Source organism: Cervus canadensis, chromosome 26 (assembly GCF_019320065.1).
Source record: "Cervus canadensis isolate Bull #8, Minnesota chromosome 26, ASM1932006v1, whole genome shotgun sequence".
Lineage (NCBI taxonomy): Eukaryota > Metazoa > Chordata > Mammalia > Artiodactyla > Cervidae > Cervus > Cervus canadensis.
In genome coordinates, this window is record NC_057411.1 from 49,562,510 (window position 1) to 49,581,959 (window position 19,450).

The 19,450-nt window shown below is 47.0% G+C and overlaps 1 protein-coding gene across 2 annotated transcripts in view; it reads right to left on the minus strand.

Moving 5' to 3' along the window:
- Window positions 1-19,450, minus strand: part of AFAP1 (actin filament associated protein 1) — a 147,780-nt gene that overhangs the window by 60,684 nt on the left and 67,646 nt on the right. For both annotated transcript variants that reach the window (XM_043447567.1, XM_043447566.1), the window contains exons 4-6: window positions 15,957-16,065; window positions 7,782-7,993; window positions 5,184-5,363 (exon numbers count right to left, since the gene is read on the minus strand). In XM_043447567.1, coding sequence (XP_043303502.1) covers window positions 5,184-5,363; window positions 7,782-7,993; window positions 15,957-16,065 — 501 coding nt within the window. The remainder of the gene's footprint in view (window positions 1-5,183; window positions 5,364-7,781; window positions 7,994-15,956; window positions 16,066-19,450) is intronic.

Here is a 19,450-nt window from a genome sequence, read left to right on the forward strand (position 1 = left end):
AGAAGCATTTATAAGAACCAAATAAAACTTTAGTGAAAATGGCTATGGAATGCTATTTACCTTCACAGCCTACCTGACTGAGAGCTTACTTGTGCTCTCAAACCCTGCTTCTTCCGTGAGAACTTCTATCCAAGTGGAAATTAGCAGGCTGAGCTAGAGCGGTGACTACCAAACCTGGCTTGGCCTCTGGAATCGGGAGTTTCCTTAAAAAGAGATTTCTGAGCAGGATATCTACAAAGAGGCCCAAGGATATAAACAGTTCACAGAAACAGTAACACAGCCGTAGGCTCCTAAACTCCATGAAAAGATGCCCAATGCCACTCATAAGACAATAAATGCAGATTAAAACTAGATGAGATATCATTTTCTCCTCCCAGGCTGGCAAACATTCAAAGGCTGGTAACATACTCTGCTGGCAAGACAGTGGGGAAAGAGGCACACACATACAGCTGATGGGAAGCTGAACCGGTAAACCTCCCGTGAAGAGTGATTTATCTGTGTCTCAAAATTACAAACCCTTGTAACCTTCATACAAATAATTACTCTGTTTGGAAATTTAGCCTACAGACTAGCAAAAGTGTGAGATATTGTGGACATAGGACAAATATTACTTAACTCTGTCACATCAAAAGATGACAACAATCCAATATCCATAAGTAGGCAGATTTTTTTAAAGCATATTCTGTTTATAAAGTGAAATGCTATGTAGTGTAAGAGAGAAAAAAGGAAGTGTTCTATTCTTTAATTTGGAAAAAAAAAATCTCCAAATTACTCTATTTGGTGGGGGGAAACCAAGGTGCAGAATACACCCTTTTTATGAGGGTGGGAGGATGGGTATTGAAATCTGCATTTCTATTTGCTTGCATACGTAAAAGAAAAAAGGACACACACAAAATGATTCCTCTCACACATCGCTGGAGGAAGCTCAGTTATACAAAGGACCGTGGAAAACAATCTGTCAAGCTCTAGGAATGGTGAAGATGTGCACATACCAAACTCAGCAATTCCAGTATATGGTCTCCATCCTGGAAAAACCAGGACACCCAGACCAGGCGACATGAGTGAGAACACGCACGAACATGGTCCAGGATAGCGTGACATGCGTGAGAACACGCATGGTTCAAGAGAGTGAGGGTGTGCAAACAAACAGATGAGTGAAGCAAGCTGGCTGAAAGACATGTGCAGGTTGAAGCCATTTATGCAGAAATTTTAAACATGAAAAATAATATTGTCCCTTGTTTATGAGTATATACATGCGTAAGTAAAAAGTATTTCTAAAGCATACCTAGATAATAATACTAAAGCCCCAATTCTAGATAAAAGTTATCTTGGAAGAGAGAGAGAGAATTAATAGAGGAGGCATGTTTCAAGTATACCTTGTGGCTTTGAGGATCTTAAAAAGGGTAAAAGACATAAACTAAAAAGAAAAAAAAAACATTCTTAGGTACCAAATCATTAGAAATCTCTGTTTTAAATTCCAGATGATTCTGAAAAGGCAGCCAATCAAAAGACAATATCTGGATGAAACTAAACTAAAACATCCCAGATCTCTGCCGGTTTTAAAAAATTAAAATTTTATATCTGATTAAAACTAGTTTTGCCATCTGACTTCCATTTCTAATCAAGACTTCTTAGGTTCCTGTATTATAATATGCAATGGGAGTGAAGCACAAACATTAACTGGAGTAATTAAGGTAAACCCTTTAGAAAAAGGTAATTTACCAGGTATTTACTTCTTTTTAAAGAAATGTGAGCAAATGCTAAAAAGTTCTTGCAATTCAACTTCCACTGACAGAGTCATCACTCTGAAATTGGCTAAACGCCCCTGAACTGAATTTCACATTTGCTGAAATAGATGTGAGATTGTTTCACCCCGTTAGCACCTGACTTCTGGAAAAAGCTTTGTCTTCAGTTGCATGTCTGTGAGCAGCACAGTCAGCTCAATATTATTTCCTGATGAAACAGCAAAACCCAGTGAACTCTACATGATTTCACGTCAGACCGGTGTACCTAAGAAGGGACCTACAACTCGGTGCGTGCTAAATAGTCAACAAACTGAGAGAATAGAGAGAAGACAGAAGAACGCTTAGGTTTCAGAGCATCCTTTCTCGGTTCTCCCCTAAGAAACAGGTAAACACAAAAGCCCAGATACAGGTAACCAGGTGAAGAAAACAGAATCATAAATAAGGCTCTTCATCTATTGCCTCATTCTTTCCCTCCTTATTGAAGGAATGGTGCTAAGAACCTGAAAGTAAGGAATAAAAAGAGAAAATGGCAAATTGTCAGATGGCCCAGCAGAATGAAGATGAAAATGAAGTCAGGAAATTCTGAGGTCCACTCCTGGCTCCACCACAGGTTGACTGGTGTGCCATTGTGTCTACCTGGGACTCAGTACCTTACCTGTAAAATGAAATGGCCAATAGTAACAACTTTTTCGGGCAGCTTTGTTGACGATGGAAAAGTACTTTGGTAACAGCAGGGGTTGACATGTGACATATTAGGTTCTGTGTCTGGAAGGCTAAGCAAACTCAGCAGCCGGAACTCTGGATCACAGGACTCCCATTAAAAAAAACAAATGCTCTGCTCCATCTCCCAAATTACAGACATGCGAAAAGCCACATCTATGTGCTCTGCCCCAACAGAAATGATCACTGTTGTCATCGCAGAGTCTGGCCCTATGCTTTTCCAGGGGAGGAGGGGGAAGTGGGGCTCTGGGTTTAATGGACACTGGCATCTTACTATAAGAACCATCATTATAGAACGTCTGATCAGGCTTTCCCACTCCGTCCCAGTCTTCTTCACAGCAAGTACTATCAGACAGTGATGGACTAGAAGGTGTGGACCAATCCTCCTGATAAAGACAATCAGGAAAGCAAGACGAAACACACACAGCATCTTCCTAAAAGCAGAAAATAGCTATTATCATAGTGAATTACCCGGCCGTGATCCAGAAGTAGATGGAAATATGGAGAGGCAGGCCAGGAGCTAGGACTGCCTTTGCTACTCCCCAGAGGAGGTGGCTGAGAAGCCAGTTAGTACTCTGACAGCTCTGGAGGAATGGGAACCAAAAGTTGGGGTTTAGGGCACAGAAAAGACAAGGTCCCAGCAAAACCCCCACACTTTTATTGTTTAGTTGTTAAGTCATGTCCAACTCTTTTGTGACCCCATGGACTGTCAGGCTCCTCTGTCTTGGTATTTCTTAGGCAAGAATACTGGAGTTAACTGCCATTTCCTTCTCCAGCAGATCTTCCCAATCCAGGGATCAAACCTGCGTCTCTTGCCTTGGCAGGTGGATTCTTTACCACTGAGTCACCTGGGAAGCCCTACCTTTAAGAGTAGGACCCCAAGATTAGGAGCTGGAGTAAGACTGAAATAAATATAAGCCTGCCCTTTAATGGACTGTGGCCTGACTGCAGGTCATCTGGAGGGCTCTGAAAAATCTCAAGTTCTGAAATTAGATTAAACCCATTTTGGAGATCTAGTGCCTACCAAAGCTTGTACCGTAGGCAAATGAAAATGCTCTCTGAAAAATGAAGCCATTGAGCTAAGAACCAAATTGTTTCTAGAGGGATACCTGGATGCCACAAGAAAAAGAATGAGACTAGACCCCTACTTCACACTATAACCAAAGATGAAATCAAAGTGGATCACAGACTAAATTTAAAAGCTAACACTATGAAACTATCAGAAGAAAATATAGTTATAAATCTTTCAGGCCTTCGATTAAAAAAATGGTTTCTTAGAAAAGACACAAAAAGCAATAAAAAGGAATGACAGACTGATACAGATACAATGTGGATGGATCTAAAAACATTATGCTATGTAAAAGAAGACAGTCACAAAAGGATACATATTGCATGAGTGTGTTTACAGGAAATGCTGAGAACAGGCAAATCTATAGTGAGAGAGAGCAGATGAGTAGTTGGCTGGGGCTGGGGCTGGAACTGGGGGAAGGGACTGCTAACACAGTAAAGACAGTGTTTCTCTTTGGGCTGGTAAAAACGTTCTGAAATTAGATTATGTTGTTAGTTGCACAACTCTATGAATCAACTGAAAACCAATGAATCATACTTTAAAAGGATGAACTGTAGGATATTTGAATTATACTTCAGAAGAGCTGACATCAAAATGTACTATAATAATTTTTTTTCCAAACTTTAGTATAATGACCAGCATGATCATCAGATAACCTGGCAAGAAGACAAAATGACATACACAAGAAAAGGAACCGTAGGTTACAGACCCAGGTCCAAACTCAATCGAAACCACAGTCAAAAGAAGCATGCCTGTTATGTGCTTGTTATGGAGAGAAAAGCCAAACAAAAGCTCCTAAAAGGAAACAACTAGAAATTCCAGAATTGAAAACTACCATAGACAAAATAAAGAACCCAGTGAACAAGAGCAAACTTATTAGCAGATTAGATACAGCTAAAGACAGAAACAGTGATCTGGAAAGAAACAAGAAGAAAATTAACAAACCTAAAGGGGGAAAATAAGGATGAGAAACAAAAAGAGAAGATAAAAGTAGAAAATAGTGAAAAAGTCTAACATATATTTAAATTATTTGGGAGAGTGAAGGGAATGGGGCAGTTACATTTTAAGGGAAATGGATGAAAACTTTTTCCAAAACTTAGAAAAAACTTAAATTCACAGATTTAAAAGGCCCAGGGAAACTGAGCAAGGAAAAAAAAAAAACTACATCCAGACACGATGGGCTTCCCTGGTGGCTCAGATGGTAAAGGCTCATCTGCTTGCAACGCAGGAGACCCAGGTTCAATCCCCTGGAGAAGGAAATGGCAACCCACTCCTGTATTCTTGCCTAGAGAATTCCATGGACAGAGGAGCCTGGCAGGCTACAGTCCATGGGGTCACAAGAGTCAGATACAACTGAGCAACTAACACTTCACTTCGGACATGACAAAGCAAAACGATAAAATCAAACCAAAAGAGAAAGTTACTAGAAGTAGATTGCAAACAGGAGGCAGAATGCCTTTTTGAAGACAAAATTTAAAATGATTAACCTCAAAGTAATCAGAATATTCAAGACATCAAAGACACAACTACTCAGGTCAATCCACTATTCGCCTGAGCTTGCATTAAAAAAAATGCATATTAAATAAAAAACAGATCTCAGGAAGAGGTCTGGGAAAGAAACTGGCTCGGAAACAAAAGCAACAAGTTACCTTCAGCCATTGTTCAGCCTGCTCCTTACTCTGGACGGCAAGAACAAGTGGGTCTGTGCCCTGCTGGGTGATTTTCAGTTCATGCTTCTTCTTTTTGCTGTCTTTCGGGATGTATGTAATGTTGCAACCTTGGAGCGGCAGTTCCATCTGGGGCTGCTGATCCTTGGAACTTTTGTAGCACTGTGATGGACAGGAGAAATCAGAGTAAGGGTGTAAGGAAGTCCCTTACTACGGATAAAACTACGGCAGTGAAAACAGCACTGGGGAAGCACCTGGAGGTCCGACTGAAGAGCAGAGACGCTCAGAGACTGAAGTCCCTGAAGATCCTGGGACTCACACACAAAGCCCCGCTGTACACCCACACCTCACTCTGTGTACGTGCAAACACACCTGCTCATAACTCAGCAGAGTTAGCCAGCACCAGGACGTGACTCGGCAGGGAAATCAAGGCCTGATGGGTCTTATGTTCTAGCGGAGCTTCCTCTATAGGTGACATGAATATATTAGATTTGCTCCAACGTGGGCACACAGCACTTGGATACACCACAATTTATGTTGTTTCATGTCTCCCTATCTCATCCCTACTCTATTTCTGAAACACAGATGAATCATTTTATGAAGAGTATACATATCAGCATATAATAGATAGAAATGTCTGCCAAGCTGTGCTTTCTAGTTGAGCGCAGGGTCCAAGGGAGGGCATTGAAAAGAAGGGGTCTGGGTACATCTCAGTGTCCACCAGAGAGCTGCCTGGGAGCAGAAACAAATGGGTTCTGGAAGGACATTCAAAGAAGCTGGTCATGGTGGCACCCATGGGAAGACGCACTGGGGGCATTTAAGGGAAAAGGCTGCTGTTTTGTTTTCCGTTTACAGCTTTCTGTTCTGTGAGACTTAGATAGCACTTGCTTTTCTCACTGTTAATTTCTTTTTTTTTTCAGTGTCAACAGGAGTAATCTGGGCAGTTGGATCATAGGTCATTTTTGAATGAAAAAAAGTTTCATAATAAAACTTTGATTCTGCATTTCATCAAAGACAGTGGTTTTGCATGGCTTTCCATTCATCCCTTCTTAAATATTTATAGCTACTCTAAATGGCATCATCATCCCAGTTTGGAAGATGGGAAACCTGTTAAGTGACGGGAGAAGCAGATGAGCAGTGAGGGAAGCAAGAGGCAGGAAGGGAAGGGGCTGGGGCAGAGGATGGACTCGGCACCTCTGACAACTGCTGACCGTACCCCGACCACAGGCTTCCCATAGCGTGCTCTAAAACTTCTTTTGTATGAGAAGTGAAGTGAAAGTCGCTCAGTCGTGTCTGACTCTTTGTGACTCCATGGACTATACACACAGTCCCTGGAATTCTCCAGGCCAGAATACAGGAGTGGGTGGCCTTTCCCTTTTCCAGGGAATTTTTTCAACCAGAGATCGAACCCAGGTCTCCTGCATTGCGACAGATTCTTTACCAGCTAAGCCACTAGGCAAGCCCTTTACAAAAAAAGCCAACTGTGTATTTTTAAAACATTTATATAACATATCCACATCTTGCAGCCATTATGTCAGATTGTAAATACGGACCATATTAATCTTTCTAATCTTTTTTTTTCTTTCATTCTTTACTTTAAAATTCCCCCGTGGCATCATCATTGTTTGGCATAGTCTAAATTTGGGAGAAATTCAGGCCACACATGTGGAAAAAAACATGTACTCTCACTGCTTAAAAAAAGTGTTTTTTTGAACAAAACCATGAATCAAAAAACATACTATGTCCTAAGAATCTAGTAAAATAAGATTCCCATAATTCACAGATGAGATTGTTTTTTTTAAAGGGAGGTCATCTGCTCCACTGAAAAGTGAGATACAGAATCATATACCTTCATCTGTTCTCGTTTAATGATAGAATCTTGAGTGATTTTTGTTCCCCAAGGTTCATTTGAAGGAAAAACAAAATACAAAAACACAGTCTGACATTCTTAATTCCAACAACCAACCGTGATTTCTGAAGCTGGGAAGGGAGGAGGGAGGAGGGACAGAGGATGCGTCTCAAAGGCTCCCGCTTCCCCTCCAGGCTCCCCGGTGGCCTGGCGCCTGCAGCAAAGGGTGTGTGTCCTCCTGCCCCCACTCCCCTGCTACTTACTCTTTCTATTCTGCCTCCCTGAGTTACAAAAAAAGAAAAGAGAGTCAGCCTTTAGCTTTCCAAAAGAATTTCCTTTCCCGGGCACCGTCCCCCAGACCTCGCCTGGCCTGCCCATCCGCCTTCGATGACCTGGCTTTGAGGAATTCACTGACTCACTACAAATGAGAAAACCCATCCTGCGACGTCTGGCAAGCCCCAGCAGCGTGCATCTCCACTGACACGAGCCGCAGACGCCGGCCCAAGGCGGGGGTGGCTTTGCCCGCTGAGTGCTCAGGGAGCTGGCGAGAAAAGGGCGTTAAAGCCACGGGAGCCTCAGCCGGGCTCGCTGACGGCAGGCACGGGCCAGCGCTTAACCGCTCCGCCTGTGTCCACCAATGGGAACGTCGCCCGGGTACAGATTCCACCTAGTTAGATGGCCCACTGCGTCTCACCGACTCTACACAATAGAACCGAGTGGCGAGGCTTTACCAGCAATTTGGTGTCTTTGATGACGCAGAGTAACTTGGTCCACTGCCCGAAGCGCTTCTTCCGCAGCAGGAAGGCACAGATCTTGGCGTCCTTCACCAGGTCCATGGAGGCTTCCTCCGAAGGCCACTGGTGCCGTGTCTTCTTCCCCTTCCCATCTTCCTCCTCCTCATCATATGATTCGTAAGAGCTACTCATTGCATCCGAGTCATAATCTGTCAAAGATGAGAAATAAAGGTGAGCAAAAACCTAGTTGCAAAAACCGTATCTTGAGGATGACCTATGGGCTCCATTATTTTATTAGTAAGTGAGGAAGGGGTTCCTGCATTCAGGGTGCTTGGAAAACATCAACTGGCAAAACTAGGGGAAAAATAACTCAGACTTGGGTAGTAGAAACTCAATAAAGTTTTCAAATGAAGTGACTAAGAATTCTGCGTTTATAAAAACCACTTCAGCACCTGCAGGCCCCACACTGTTAAATCCTCCCAACATTCTTGCTGGGTGCCATGACCCCTACTCAACAATGGGTTTTGCCAAAGGAAACTCCCACCCACACCTTGATGTGAAAGTTCTTTCAGGACTTCCCTGGTGGTCCAGTGATTAAGGATTCACCTTCCCATGCAGGAAACCTGAGTGTGATCCCTGGTTGGGGAACTAGGATCCCACATGCCGAGAGGCAAGCAAGCCCATGCATCACAACTACTGAGCCTGTGCGATCCAGCGCCTTTTACTTGGGAGTCCGTGCACGGGGACCAAAGACTAATGAAGTCAAATAAATAAATACATTTTTAAAGTTCTTTCAAGTCTGCAGTGCCCTCCTCCCTCCTGGCATCACCACACGCACCAACCCTTCTTAAGGTTCAAGATCCAGACCCAGACCACCCCTCTCAGTCAGCCCACCCTGGGGATTGTCACAGAGGTCCACACGCGCCCTCCCTACCCTGCAGCACATCAACACTTACATACCGGGGTGTCTGCAGGGTCCCCACTGGAGCCCGTGTTCCCTTCCTCGGGGTCTGTGTACATGCTGCTCTCACCCAGGCTCCCTGCTTATCCCGCTCCATCTCCTCCCCTTGCCTGGATGCATGCTCATCACTGAGGATTTAACTCAGAGCACCCACTGCATGAAGTCCTCCCCTGGATCACTGATGGCCACAGACTGAACTGGGTGCCCCCCACATTCATGTGTTGAAGCTACAACCCCAATGTTACTGTATTTGGAGACAGGACTTTCAGGAGGTAATTATGATTAAGTGAGGTTATGTGAGTGGGTCCGAATCCACTGAGAAGAAAAGGAAGAGGGAGACCTGGAGCTCTCTCGCCCTACCACGTGAGGACATGGGTAGAAGGCAGTGTCTGTACACCAGGAAGACAGCGCTCACCACAAGCTGAGCATGTTGGAGCCCTGATCTTGGACTTCAAGCTTACACAACTCTGCGAAAATAAAAAGCATCATTTTGCCACCCAGTGGATGATGTTTTGTTACGGCAGCCTGAGCTCAGATGCCAGGTGAGACGACCCTCCCCTCGGCTTCCACACCACTCAGCACATAACTTAGCCACTGTGTTGTCACCCCTGTCTGTCTGTCCCACATCAAGCTGTCAGTCCCCTGCAGGAAGGGAGACTGCCTTGCTGGATGTGACTGTCCCACGCTTCGCAAAGGACGTGGCACAGAGCAAGTGACACGTATGTGTGGAAGGGAGAACTGCTATTTGTTGTTCACTCAGCTACGTCCGACTCTTTGCAACCCCGTGGACTATAGCACGCCAGACTCCTCTGTCCTTCACCATCTCCCAGAGGTGGCTCAAGGTCATGTCCATTGAGGTGATGTTGCCATCATCATCTGGAGAACTGTTAGCTCAACTTAAAAATGCAAAGCCTTCAGAAGGATGGCTGGCATCTTAAAAGTGATGAATCAACACGAGCGACTGTCTGATCTTGATCACTTCAGCCCGGCTGGATCAAAAGGTCCTGGAGGCAGTGTCTGATTCACCTCAGCATTCCCTCAACTCCAGACACATCTGGAATACATTTGCTTTTCATAATACATGTGAGGAGTGAACACCTCAATGAGGAATGAAGGATAGATAAGGAGAATCTGTGGCTGAAGCAACTGGATGCACAAGAACTGGCCTACCTTCTACAGAACAGAACTCACTGGAAACTGTACTGTAATCTGTAATCAGTAGACATGTGTGTATGTTAACTTCCTTGCAAAGAATTATTTAACAAGGGGGGTGGGGAATAGAGAGATTGATGGTTTAACTTTTAAATCCTAATAAACAAGTCAGGAGAGGATTTTACGGAAGAGACTAGGGTGACTAGTCTAGACTAGGGTAACTGACCCTAGAGGTAACTCTGGAAACGGCGGGGAGAGTGGGCTGAAGCTGGGTGACGTTGAGAGGCGTCTGCCGTGATGGTGGGAAGGATGCTGTGCCGAGATGTGTGGGGGTGGGGGATTCAAGTGCCTGAAGGATGTAGGTTACAGACCGCCGTGGAGAGAAGAGTCCAGGCTTCCCTCCCGTGCTGCCTGAGTCAAGGCCTTCCTCCTCCTCCTCCTCTGTACACCTTCCCCCACAGCAACACACACATGTGTGCGGGCGCACACTCGCCCCACCCCCCCCCACGCCAGCATCTACCTCTACCCAACACCCGTGTTTGCATGGCAGCCGCGGCGGCTGCTTAAATTCAAATTGTAACAAAAGTTAAATAAACCCATCTCCAGATCCACACTTCAAGAACTCAGGCAGGCAGGCGATCAAAGAGCGGTGCGCACAGCACACGGAGCAGACGGGACAAAGCCACTGACCCCCATGCTGAGGAGCCGGTGCCAGCCAGACGGACGAGTCTAGAAGAAGGAACACGGTTTGCAAAAGCAATGAAAAGTATAAAACACTGTACCAACAGCCCCGAGCCTTCTGGTTTTCAACAGTATTTATGTCACTGTCCCCGAAGCCAAGTCAGGGGCGACCCTTGCCGGGGGGAGGCTGTCAAAAGGAAGGAGGGGGTTTCCAGGGCTGACAATGCTCTCTTCTTGACCGGGTGGTAACACTTAGATGTTCCATTTTATGGAAAGTCATTAAGTGTATATTCATATTTTATGCACTTTTTGATAAACATGTTTTACAATAAAGTTTTGGTTTTTTTTTTTTTTAAGTTTAGTGTGGTTGGAACATAGGGCCCAGGGAAGAAACCATGAACCTGTGAAAGATCACGAGCTACTCCGAGGGCCAAGGTTTGCTGACAGATTTCAGTCGAGCAGTGGATCAAGTCCTATTTTATCCTAGAAAGACCATGCTCATAGCCGCCTGGGGGGCCATGAACCCCTCAGCGCTTAACTCACTTTCTAGAACATCAAATTCACTAAACACTGAGTGAACCAATGAACAAAAGAATGAATGACTAAATCAGCCAGCGATGGGAAAATTTCATTTCATTCATGCAAGAAATGTTCAGTGAGCACATCCTGATAGAGGAAGAAGGTTTTGGCTGATTCTGATTCTGAACTGAAAGAGCCTGATTCTGATTCTGAATTGAAAGAGCAGTTCAGATTCTGAACTGAAAGAGCAGACTGTGCCCTGGCCACCCTTCTCATCAAGGGGAGGATGGGCTGAGGTCCACAGCTGAAAAGACAGCGAGTTCATGATCCACCTTCTTCTCAGAGAGCAGGATTGATGGAATCATGCTAGAAGAATGTCAGTCAACTCCGCAAACCAAGCAGTTGGGAGTAACAGTCTGAGCACGCAGGACGACGCAGCAGTCTCCTGGGCGGTCTCCCAGCAGAGTCCAGAGTGCCCTCATCAAGGAGTTCACTGTGGGTGCTGGAGTTTATGATTTGGTGAGGAGGTAATGAGGACCCTCTGCAAAGTGAGGAAAGACATGGAGGTGGGCAGGAGGGCAGAGAGTCACCAATGGTGTGTCCACACCTCCTCCACTCCGTGTCCAGCTCTCCTTCCACACGCTGGGGGACAGCCTCCCACTGACTCCTTCAGCAGCTCCACATTGTGTGAGGGCCAGGCCCTGGAGTAAATCTCCCGTGCCACCTTGAGGTGCTTCTGCTTCTCAGCCCAACCCTGTTTCAGACACTGACACAGAAGCCTTCGGCATGCTCTCCCAGGGGGGGTTTTGGAGCACAGCTTTGACAATCTCTGATGAGAACCAGGTCATTTTCAGGAAATGACCCCAGGACAGTCTAAAAGTTTGATCAGGTTCCCACCAGCCCAAGTTGCCCCACTGTAGTTCCAGGTCATCCCACCCACCAAGGAGCACGCAGCATCACACCAGAGCAGGCGCCTCTCTATTGGGCTCCATCCCTATCCAGCTCCATCATCCCCATCTGGCTCCATCATCTCCATCATCTCCATTGGGCTCCATCATTTCCATCAGGCTCCATCATCCCCATCTGGCTCCCACCATCTCTATCAGGCTCCATCACCCCCATCCGGCTCCATCATCCCCATCTGGCTCCCATCATCTCTATCGGGCTCCATCATCCCCATCCAGCTCCATCATCCCCATCTGGCTCCATCATCTCCATTGGGCTCCATCACCTCCATCAGGTTCCATCACCTCCATCCAACTCCATCATCTCCATTGGGCTCCATCACCACCACCTTCATCCAGATCCCCATCTGGCTCCATCATCTCTATCGGGCTCCATCACCCCCATCTGGCTCCATCATCTCCATCAGGCTCCATCAAACTGCATCATCTCCACTGGGCTCTATTTCCTCCATCGGGCTCCATCAGGCCCAACAGTTACAGTCACTCAAGGGGGAGAGTATAACTTGGCTACAAGAGAATAATGTCACCCAAAGTGGACAGAGGACACTGTATCCCCTGGGGAACTGGGGAGTTTCCGGCCACAGTTGAACTGTGTTAGACTGAACCATGACTCTCCTCCTGTCTTTGTTCAGAAACTCACCATGGGTAAAGAGGGGTGCGTGGGTGCCAAACCAAGCCAAGACCAACGGTGGTGCTTTCACACTGTATCAACTCAGCACTCCCCTAAATTCCCTTTCCTGCAGGCCTCTAGGTTAGGACTGGCCACACAGGAAGTTTGTGAGTGACCTGGAAGGCAAACAGGAAGTGGCTGCCAGTACACGGGCAGGTCAAGGGACTGCTAGGCATGCAGCTCCGTGGAGCCATGGTCCAGCCTCTCATGCGGGGACCCGTATGGGGAGGTGAGAGGCAGAGGGGGTTCCCAGCAACCTTCCTTGCCCCGAGGATTCACCCAGCTCTCCTTGATGACAGCCAGTCCTATGACACTCACCTTCCCGGGTTCCCACAACTGCACAGGGTCTCGTGTCTACCACACACCCCTCACGCTACAACACTTATCATGGTCCTGCTTCTCTGACAAACCGGACATGACATAGAGCTCAACAAAGTTGCCTGAAGTCCACAGTAAGTGAAGGGTGTGTGACCCTGGCCAGACCTGGACTCAGCCCCCTGCCACAAGGTCCCCTGGGAGGGGTCCCTGCCTGCAGCCAAGGTTCAGCCACAGATGCTTGGGTTAAGAAGCCAGAGTGTGAGCTCTGCTAACCCACTATCTCCCCAAGCAGCAGTCCTTCCATGACTCTTTCCTTGGAATGAGCTCAACCCAAGGGGCCTGCCCGTCAGCAACTCAGGACATGACACCCCAGCCAGGTGGGGCTTCTTGGACCGAAAATAACCACAGGCTCCCACAGGTGAAACAAAAAGACTATCAATTTCTAGTTTTGAAAGCATGCTGGAAGAAGGGGGAGTGGAGGCAGGAGACGGCTGGGACCAAATGTCCCCAAAGTTGGGAAATACCCTCATCAAGATGTTTTTGTTCTTTATTCTCTGCTCTCAGAAAGAAAGGGACCCAATGAAGTTTTGAATTATATCAAGCCGTTTAACTTTTGTGTGTTTTCTACATAATTTTAAATCTTCTGAGGCAGTTGATGCTTAAGAAATGATTTAAATGCATTTTTGCCAAATGGTTCTAAGATGAAAGAGAAATTAAAATATTTAATCTCCAGATCTCAAGACCCAAGATTTCACAGCCCTCTCATGAGAGAACAATCCCTTCTCTCACTCAGACCTCATTCAGAACAATGAGTATCTACTGATGCTGGGCTGAGCCTCTGTAGGAAGTTTCCAGAGAGAGGAGGCGTGAGTGAGCGGGAAAGGCCCTTGGGTCTTGGAGTCCAGCCCGCCCGGCTTCTGTGTGTCTCTCTTCGTGTTCACAAAGCATCCCGAGGGGATCTCCTGCTAACAAGCAAGTTAGATTCCGCTTTGCTCTAACGACTCTGCTTGCGTGCTGCCAGGGGAGAGAAAGATGGCAAACCCCAAGTCTGCATGAAGCAGAGACTTCCGGTGACAGGCAGACGGTGAGGATGAAGGAGAATGTGTCTGAAAACAGAGGAGATGGGATGACAGGCACGGAGAGTCTCCCCAAGACACAAGCTAATAAGTCTTTCACTCCCATTTTATCCATGTTTAATGGGAAAGGCAAGTTGGGTTCCCTAAGTCAGCACACTCAGAGAGGCCATGTCTGTATCATCACAAGACAAAGCATGCTGCCCACCAGAGTACTTTTTGCTGTTGTTCAGTTGCTCAGCCGTGTCCAACTCTGCACCCCATGGACTGTAGCATACCAGGCTTCCCTGTCCTTCACCAACTCCCGGAGCTTACTCAAACTCATGTCCATTGAGTCGATGATGCCATCCAACCATCTCATCCTCTGTCATCCCTTCTCCCCCTGCCTTCAATCTTTCCCAGCATCAGGGTCTCTTCAAATGAGTCAGTTCTTCGCATTAGGAGGCCAAAGTTTTGGAGCTTTAGCATCAGTTCTTCCAATGAATATCCAGGACTTCTTCCCTTTAGGATGGACTGGTTGGATCTCCTTACAGTCCAAGGGACTCTCAAGAGTCTTCTCCAACACCACAGTTCAAAAGCACCAATTCTTCAGTGCTCAGTCTCCTTTATGGTTTGACTCTCACATCCATACATGACTACTGGAAAAACCACAGCTCTGACTATATGGACTGAAGAGTATAAGGGGAGAAAGAAAGCCAAAGCTCTAGAAACAAACCCCAGACACCACTACAAAAAGGTGTTCAAAGCCAGCATGTGCTTCTTTCTGTGAATGTGAAAGCTGCCAATAAAGGGGCACTTCTGAGTCCCCAGCAGGAAGAGAACAGCCACGTCGTGATAGCCCTAACTTAGGCAAAAACATTCTGGTAAAACCTGTATGAATGAAGGGAAAGAAAAGAAACAGGAGACAACCTAAATGCTGATCAACAGGTGAATGGACGAAGCAGCTGTGGTATGTATGTTCAATGGAATACTACTCACCCATAAAAAAGAACAAAACAACACTACTTGCAGCAACATGGGTGGGCACAGAGATCATCCTACTAAGTGAAACAAGTCGGAGAAAGACAAAGACCATGTGATACCACTCACATGTGGGACGTAGAATATGGCACAAATGAACCTCTCAGTGAAGCGGAAACAGAGGCGGGGGCTCAGAGGGCAGGCTGGTGGCTGCCAAGGGGGTGGGGGTGGGAGAGGTGGGATTGGGAGTTTGGGGTTAGCAGATGCAAACTGGTATTTACGGAAAAGATAAACAGCAAGGTCCTACTGCACAGTGTGGGGAACTCTATTCAATATCCTGGATAAACCATAATGGGAAAGAACACAAAAAAGGATATAACTGAGTCACTTTGCTCTAGCGCAGTAATTAACACAACATTGTAATTTGACCATACTTGAACAAGAAATAAATTTAAAAATGAAACAAACAGCCATGATATGTCTACTTGTTTTGTATGTATCCTGTAGACACGCCCTCCTGGCGGCACCATGAATGCAGCCTCCAAGGGACATGCCCTGGTCAAGCTGGCGGGGACCCCATGGGCGCATGCCTCAAAAGGCCATCCCCTTCTGACCAAAGGGAACACATTTCATTAGCTGAGACATATTCCCATGGCAACGGGATTTCACTAATTTTGAGTCACAAAAAAGGACAACCGTCTGAAATTACCCAAGGTGTGTGGAGGACCTTAGACTTCTCAAAGTCCTTCCTATATTCCCTCCCTTGGGTTCTCCTGACTCTAAACTTCCATGCTGCTGGGTATGCTCCAACTCCCCTTTACCCCAGGAAACGGGGGGCTCCGTAACACCCTGGCCAGACGGGAGGCCACTCACTTGAGGTGATGTACTCCGGAGCTTTCCCGGGACTCAGGGGCACGGCCTCCTCGTAGTAGCCTTCCGGGAGAGAGGATGTTGGGAGCGGTGGCGGCCCATTGTCGGGTGGCTGAGCAAAGGAAAGAAAAACAGCAGAGCACAAGCATTAGAAGAGAATTCTGGATTCTTACCTAACAGGTGTCCACGGGCATATTCCTCTCTCCTTTGTAATGTCTCCGCAGAAAAATAACATCATCCGACAAGACTCCTGGAAGGGTCGCCACTGCTTGCCTGCCCATGACCATCCTCTGCCTGGCCCTGGCCACGCCGCTCAATCCACGCCACTCACCATCATCACCAGACAGAAACTCAGGCAGAGGCTGCAGTCACTGGCCCTGGCAGACCCCTCCCCAGAGCAGAGACGGGGGCCTCTCCTCCCCTCCACCCAACAGCTCACCCCACACCACTGACCCTCCCAGGTCCCCAGGCTGACTTTCTCCTCCTAGGACCACACTCCACACCAGAGACCCCTGGGGGGCACAGAGACAGTTCAGATCTGCCGGTGCGCATCTCAGAGCAGTTATCGTTATGTGGCAACTGAAGAGATGAGCGTGTGTGCCCTCCGTCTCACCAATCTCCTTCTGTGTGTCAGGGGAACTTACAAAGAGAAGAGGAAATCACCCATGAGCCAGCTCTAAAAGAAACTGGACATTATTCTTGGAGAAGGAATCCGCTCATCACTCAACCCAGTCCCACTGCAGTTCCTCGACAGACTCTGAGACAGGCAGGCTGGTTTCGAAGCCGTAACTTCACAACATGGAAAGCTGGTGGGCACAGGTCCGTCCAAATTCCAGCAAGACCAGCTGAAGCACTGGTCTCTCAAACGTCCCTGGCGACACTAAAGCAGACCCAGCTCTTCCTCCCATGAACACGCGTAGGATCTGCTGGTTCCATCCCTCCCTCCTGGACCTCAGGACAACAGAGACAGGAGGGCTGGAAAGCCAACACGCGCCAGCACCTGCTATACCTGCGGGCGCCACCCTGAGCAGCCTCTGCCCTGGTTATAAGCTGCGTCAGCCACCCATCCGGGGACACTTCAAGGTCATCACCTTACGCTTTACAGACTACACGTTTTACAACACACTGCATCACCTTATGTTTTATAGACACAGAAAGTGAGGCTCCAAGTCTAAAAACACCTGCTCAACATCAGATGCTGCTTCGTGACAAGCTGGGGTCTTCAAGCCCAGGTCTGCCCAGCAGTGACCTTTTTTCGATTCATATTCTCTCATATTCACTCTCCTCCCCATTTCCTAACTAGCTCACACCACCCATATCCTATAAACAAACAGGAAAGATGTCACTGGGAATGGAAGGGAACAGAGGCCCCAAACTGAAGAGCAACCAAGTTCCGTCTCCAAGGAGAACAATGACCCATAGAACATGGAACTCCACCTTCTTTTTTCCTGTAACTCAAGCCTGAGGCCAAGAAGTCCTCTGCGAATGACTAATCGCCACTGTGGGCTCAACCCACTCCTTCCTCTCAGAGATGAAGAAAGATAATTCACTCCAGGTCATCTGTGCAGCGTTCCGCCCCGTCCCCGAAGGCAGCATCCCGGCCCTGGCTCCCCTGCACTCCCCTCCCCAGGCTGCTGCCCGCCGGCCTCACCCTGGGCTCTCATGCTGGGCACGTCCAGGTCCTCCTGAGGCGGTGCTGACAATGGAACCTGATACACGACCCTCCCTGGGCCAGGTCAGAGCAGAAGTCAACATCGGGGTTAAAAATCTCCGCTCAGTGCTTTTGGTAGATGGCTGTTTGAGTCCCTGAGTGTTTTTATTGATGAAATGAGAATGCTTCAACTTCCGCTTAGTGTGTTGAAACAGTGGAATTATTCATGTTCTGGGAAAGCATTACCAATGGCTGAATCAAACAAACACTCATCAATTAGCACAGCACACTCTTCCTTTCCAGGGCTGCTAAGGTGCGTGAGGCAGGAGCTGACGCTCAGCTAATGAGACTTCTCAGCGGACCCTCAGACCCCGCTGGTGCGCACTCCACACAACCTCTCCACCTGTATGCCCTTAAATCCACGATTCTACTTCTAGAAATACATGCTAAGAAGGTCAACTGGTCACATGAGCAAAAACATATAAGGATATTCAATAAAAGCTTTTCCCTCCAAATTTAAAAGCAATCAAAATATTCCCTGAGATGAGACTGTTTAGGTGTTCCAACACATCCACGTGCAGCCATTTAAAAGGAAAACGGTGCACACATGTGGTCATTTACTTGAAAAGTCTCTACTGGACGCTGTTACATGAAAGAAAACAGGTACCCATCAGCCTATCGGAGCTGCGCTTATGCGGACCTCTACACAAAGACGGATCACTCCCCAAAATGCTGACACAAGGTTATGGCTGTTTCATGCACATCTGTAGAGCTCAAATTTTCTTTTTGGGTTTTTTTGTTTGTTTGTTTGCTTGCTTTTGTTTTTTTAAGCAGTACCTTGCGGCATGTGGCATCTCAGTTCCCTGACCAGGAACCGAACCCATGACCCCTTGCATTGGAAGTGCACAGTCTTAACCACTGGCTGGTCAGGGAAGTCCATTGAATTTTCTATATAATACTGTTTTTAAAATAAAAAGAAAAAACAAACTTTAATTCTGAAATCATACACCTCAAAAAATAATATTTCTAGAGAAGCGCCCTGCCTCTCCAAAGAGGATCTCACACTCCACCCCCAAATGCCACTCGTCCTTGAACGTCTGCCTCAGGGGTTACAGACACAGGCAGAGATGACAGTTTGTTAAAGGGCAGATGCGGGAAGAGACAGAAAAGAATACGAGGACCGCGGTTCAGCACCACGGCCTTCAAGGGAACGCTTCCTTCAGATCCTTCCAGTAGGTCAGAAGCCACTGGACTTGCTGGAGTAGACTCTTGAGAGTCCCTGGGACAGCAAGGAGATGAAACCAGTCAATCCTAAAGGAAATTAACCCTGAATGTGTGCTGGAAGGACTGATGCTGAAGCTGAAGCCACAATACTTTGGCCACCTGGTGTGAAGAGCCAACTCACTGGAAAAAGTCCTGATGCTGGGAAAGATTGGGAGCAGGAGAAGGGGGTGACAGAGGATGAGACGACTGGATGGCATCATCGACTCAATGGAGATGCGTTTGAGCAAGCTCCAGGAGACAGTGAAGGACAGGGAAGCCTGGTGGGCTGCATGCAGTCCATGGGGTCGCAAAGAGTCGGACACAACTGAGCCACTGAACAAGACGGCACAAATACAATGACCATTTTGCTATTATTTCAGCAAAATAACAATATTAACCACTATTCACAGACTGCCTTCCGTGTGTCACACACTGTTCTGGGTGACTTTCTGTCTCTTTTTTCTTGTTCAGAAGACAACTCTGAGAGGTTCGTGTTTTGAATATCATTTTGCAAACGAGGAAGCTGAGGCTCAGGGGATGACGGATGTCGCCCAGTGTCCCTGCTGCGGCCGAGCTGCTTCGT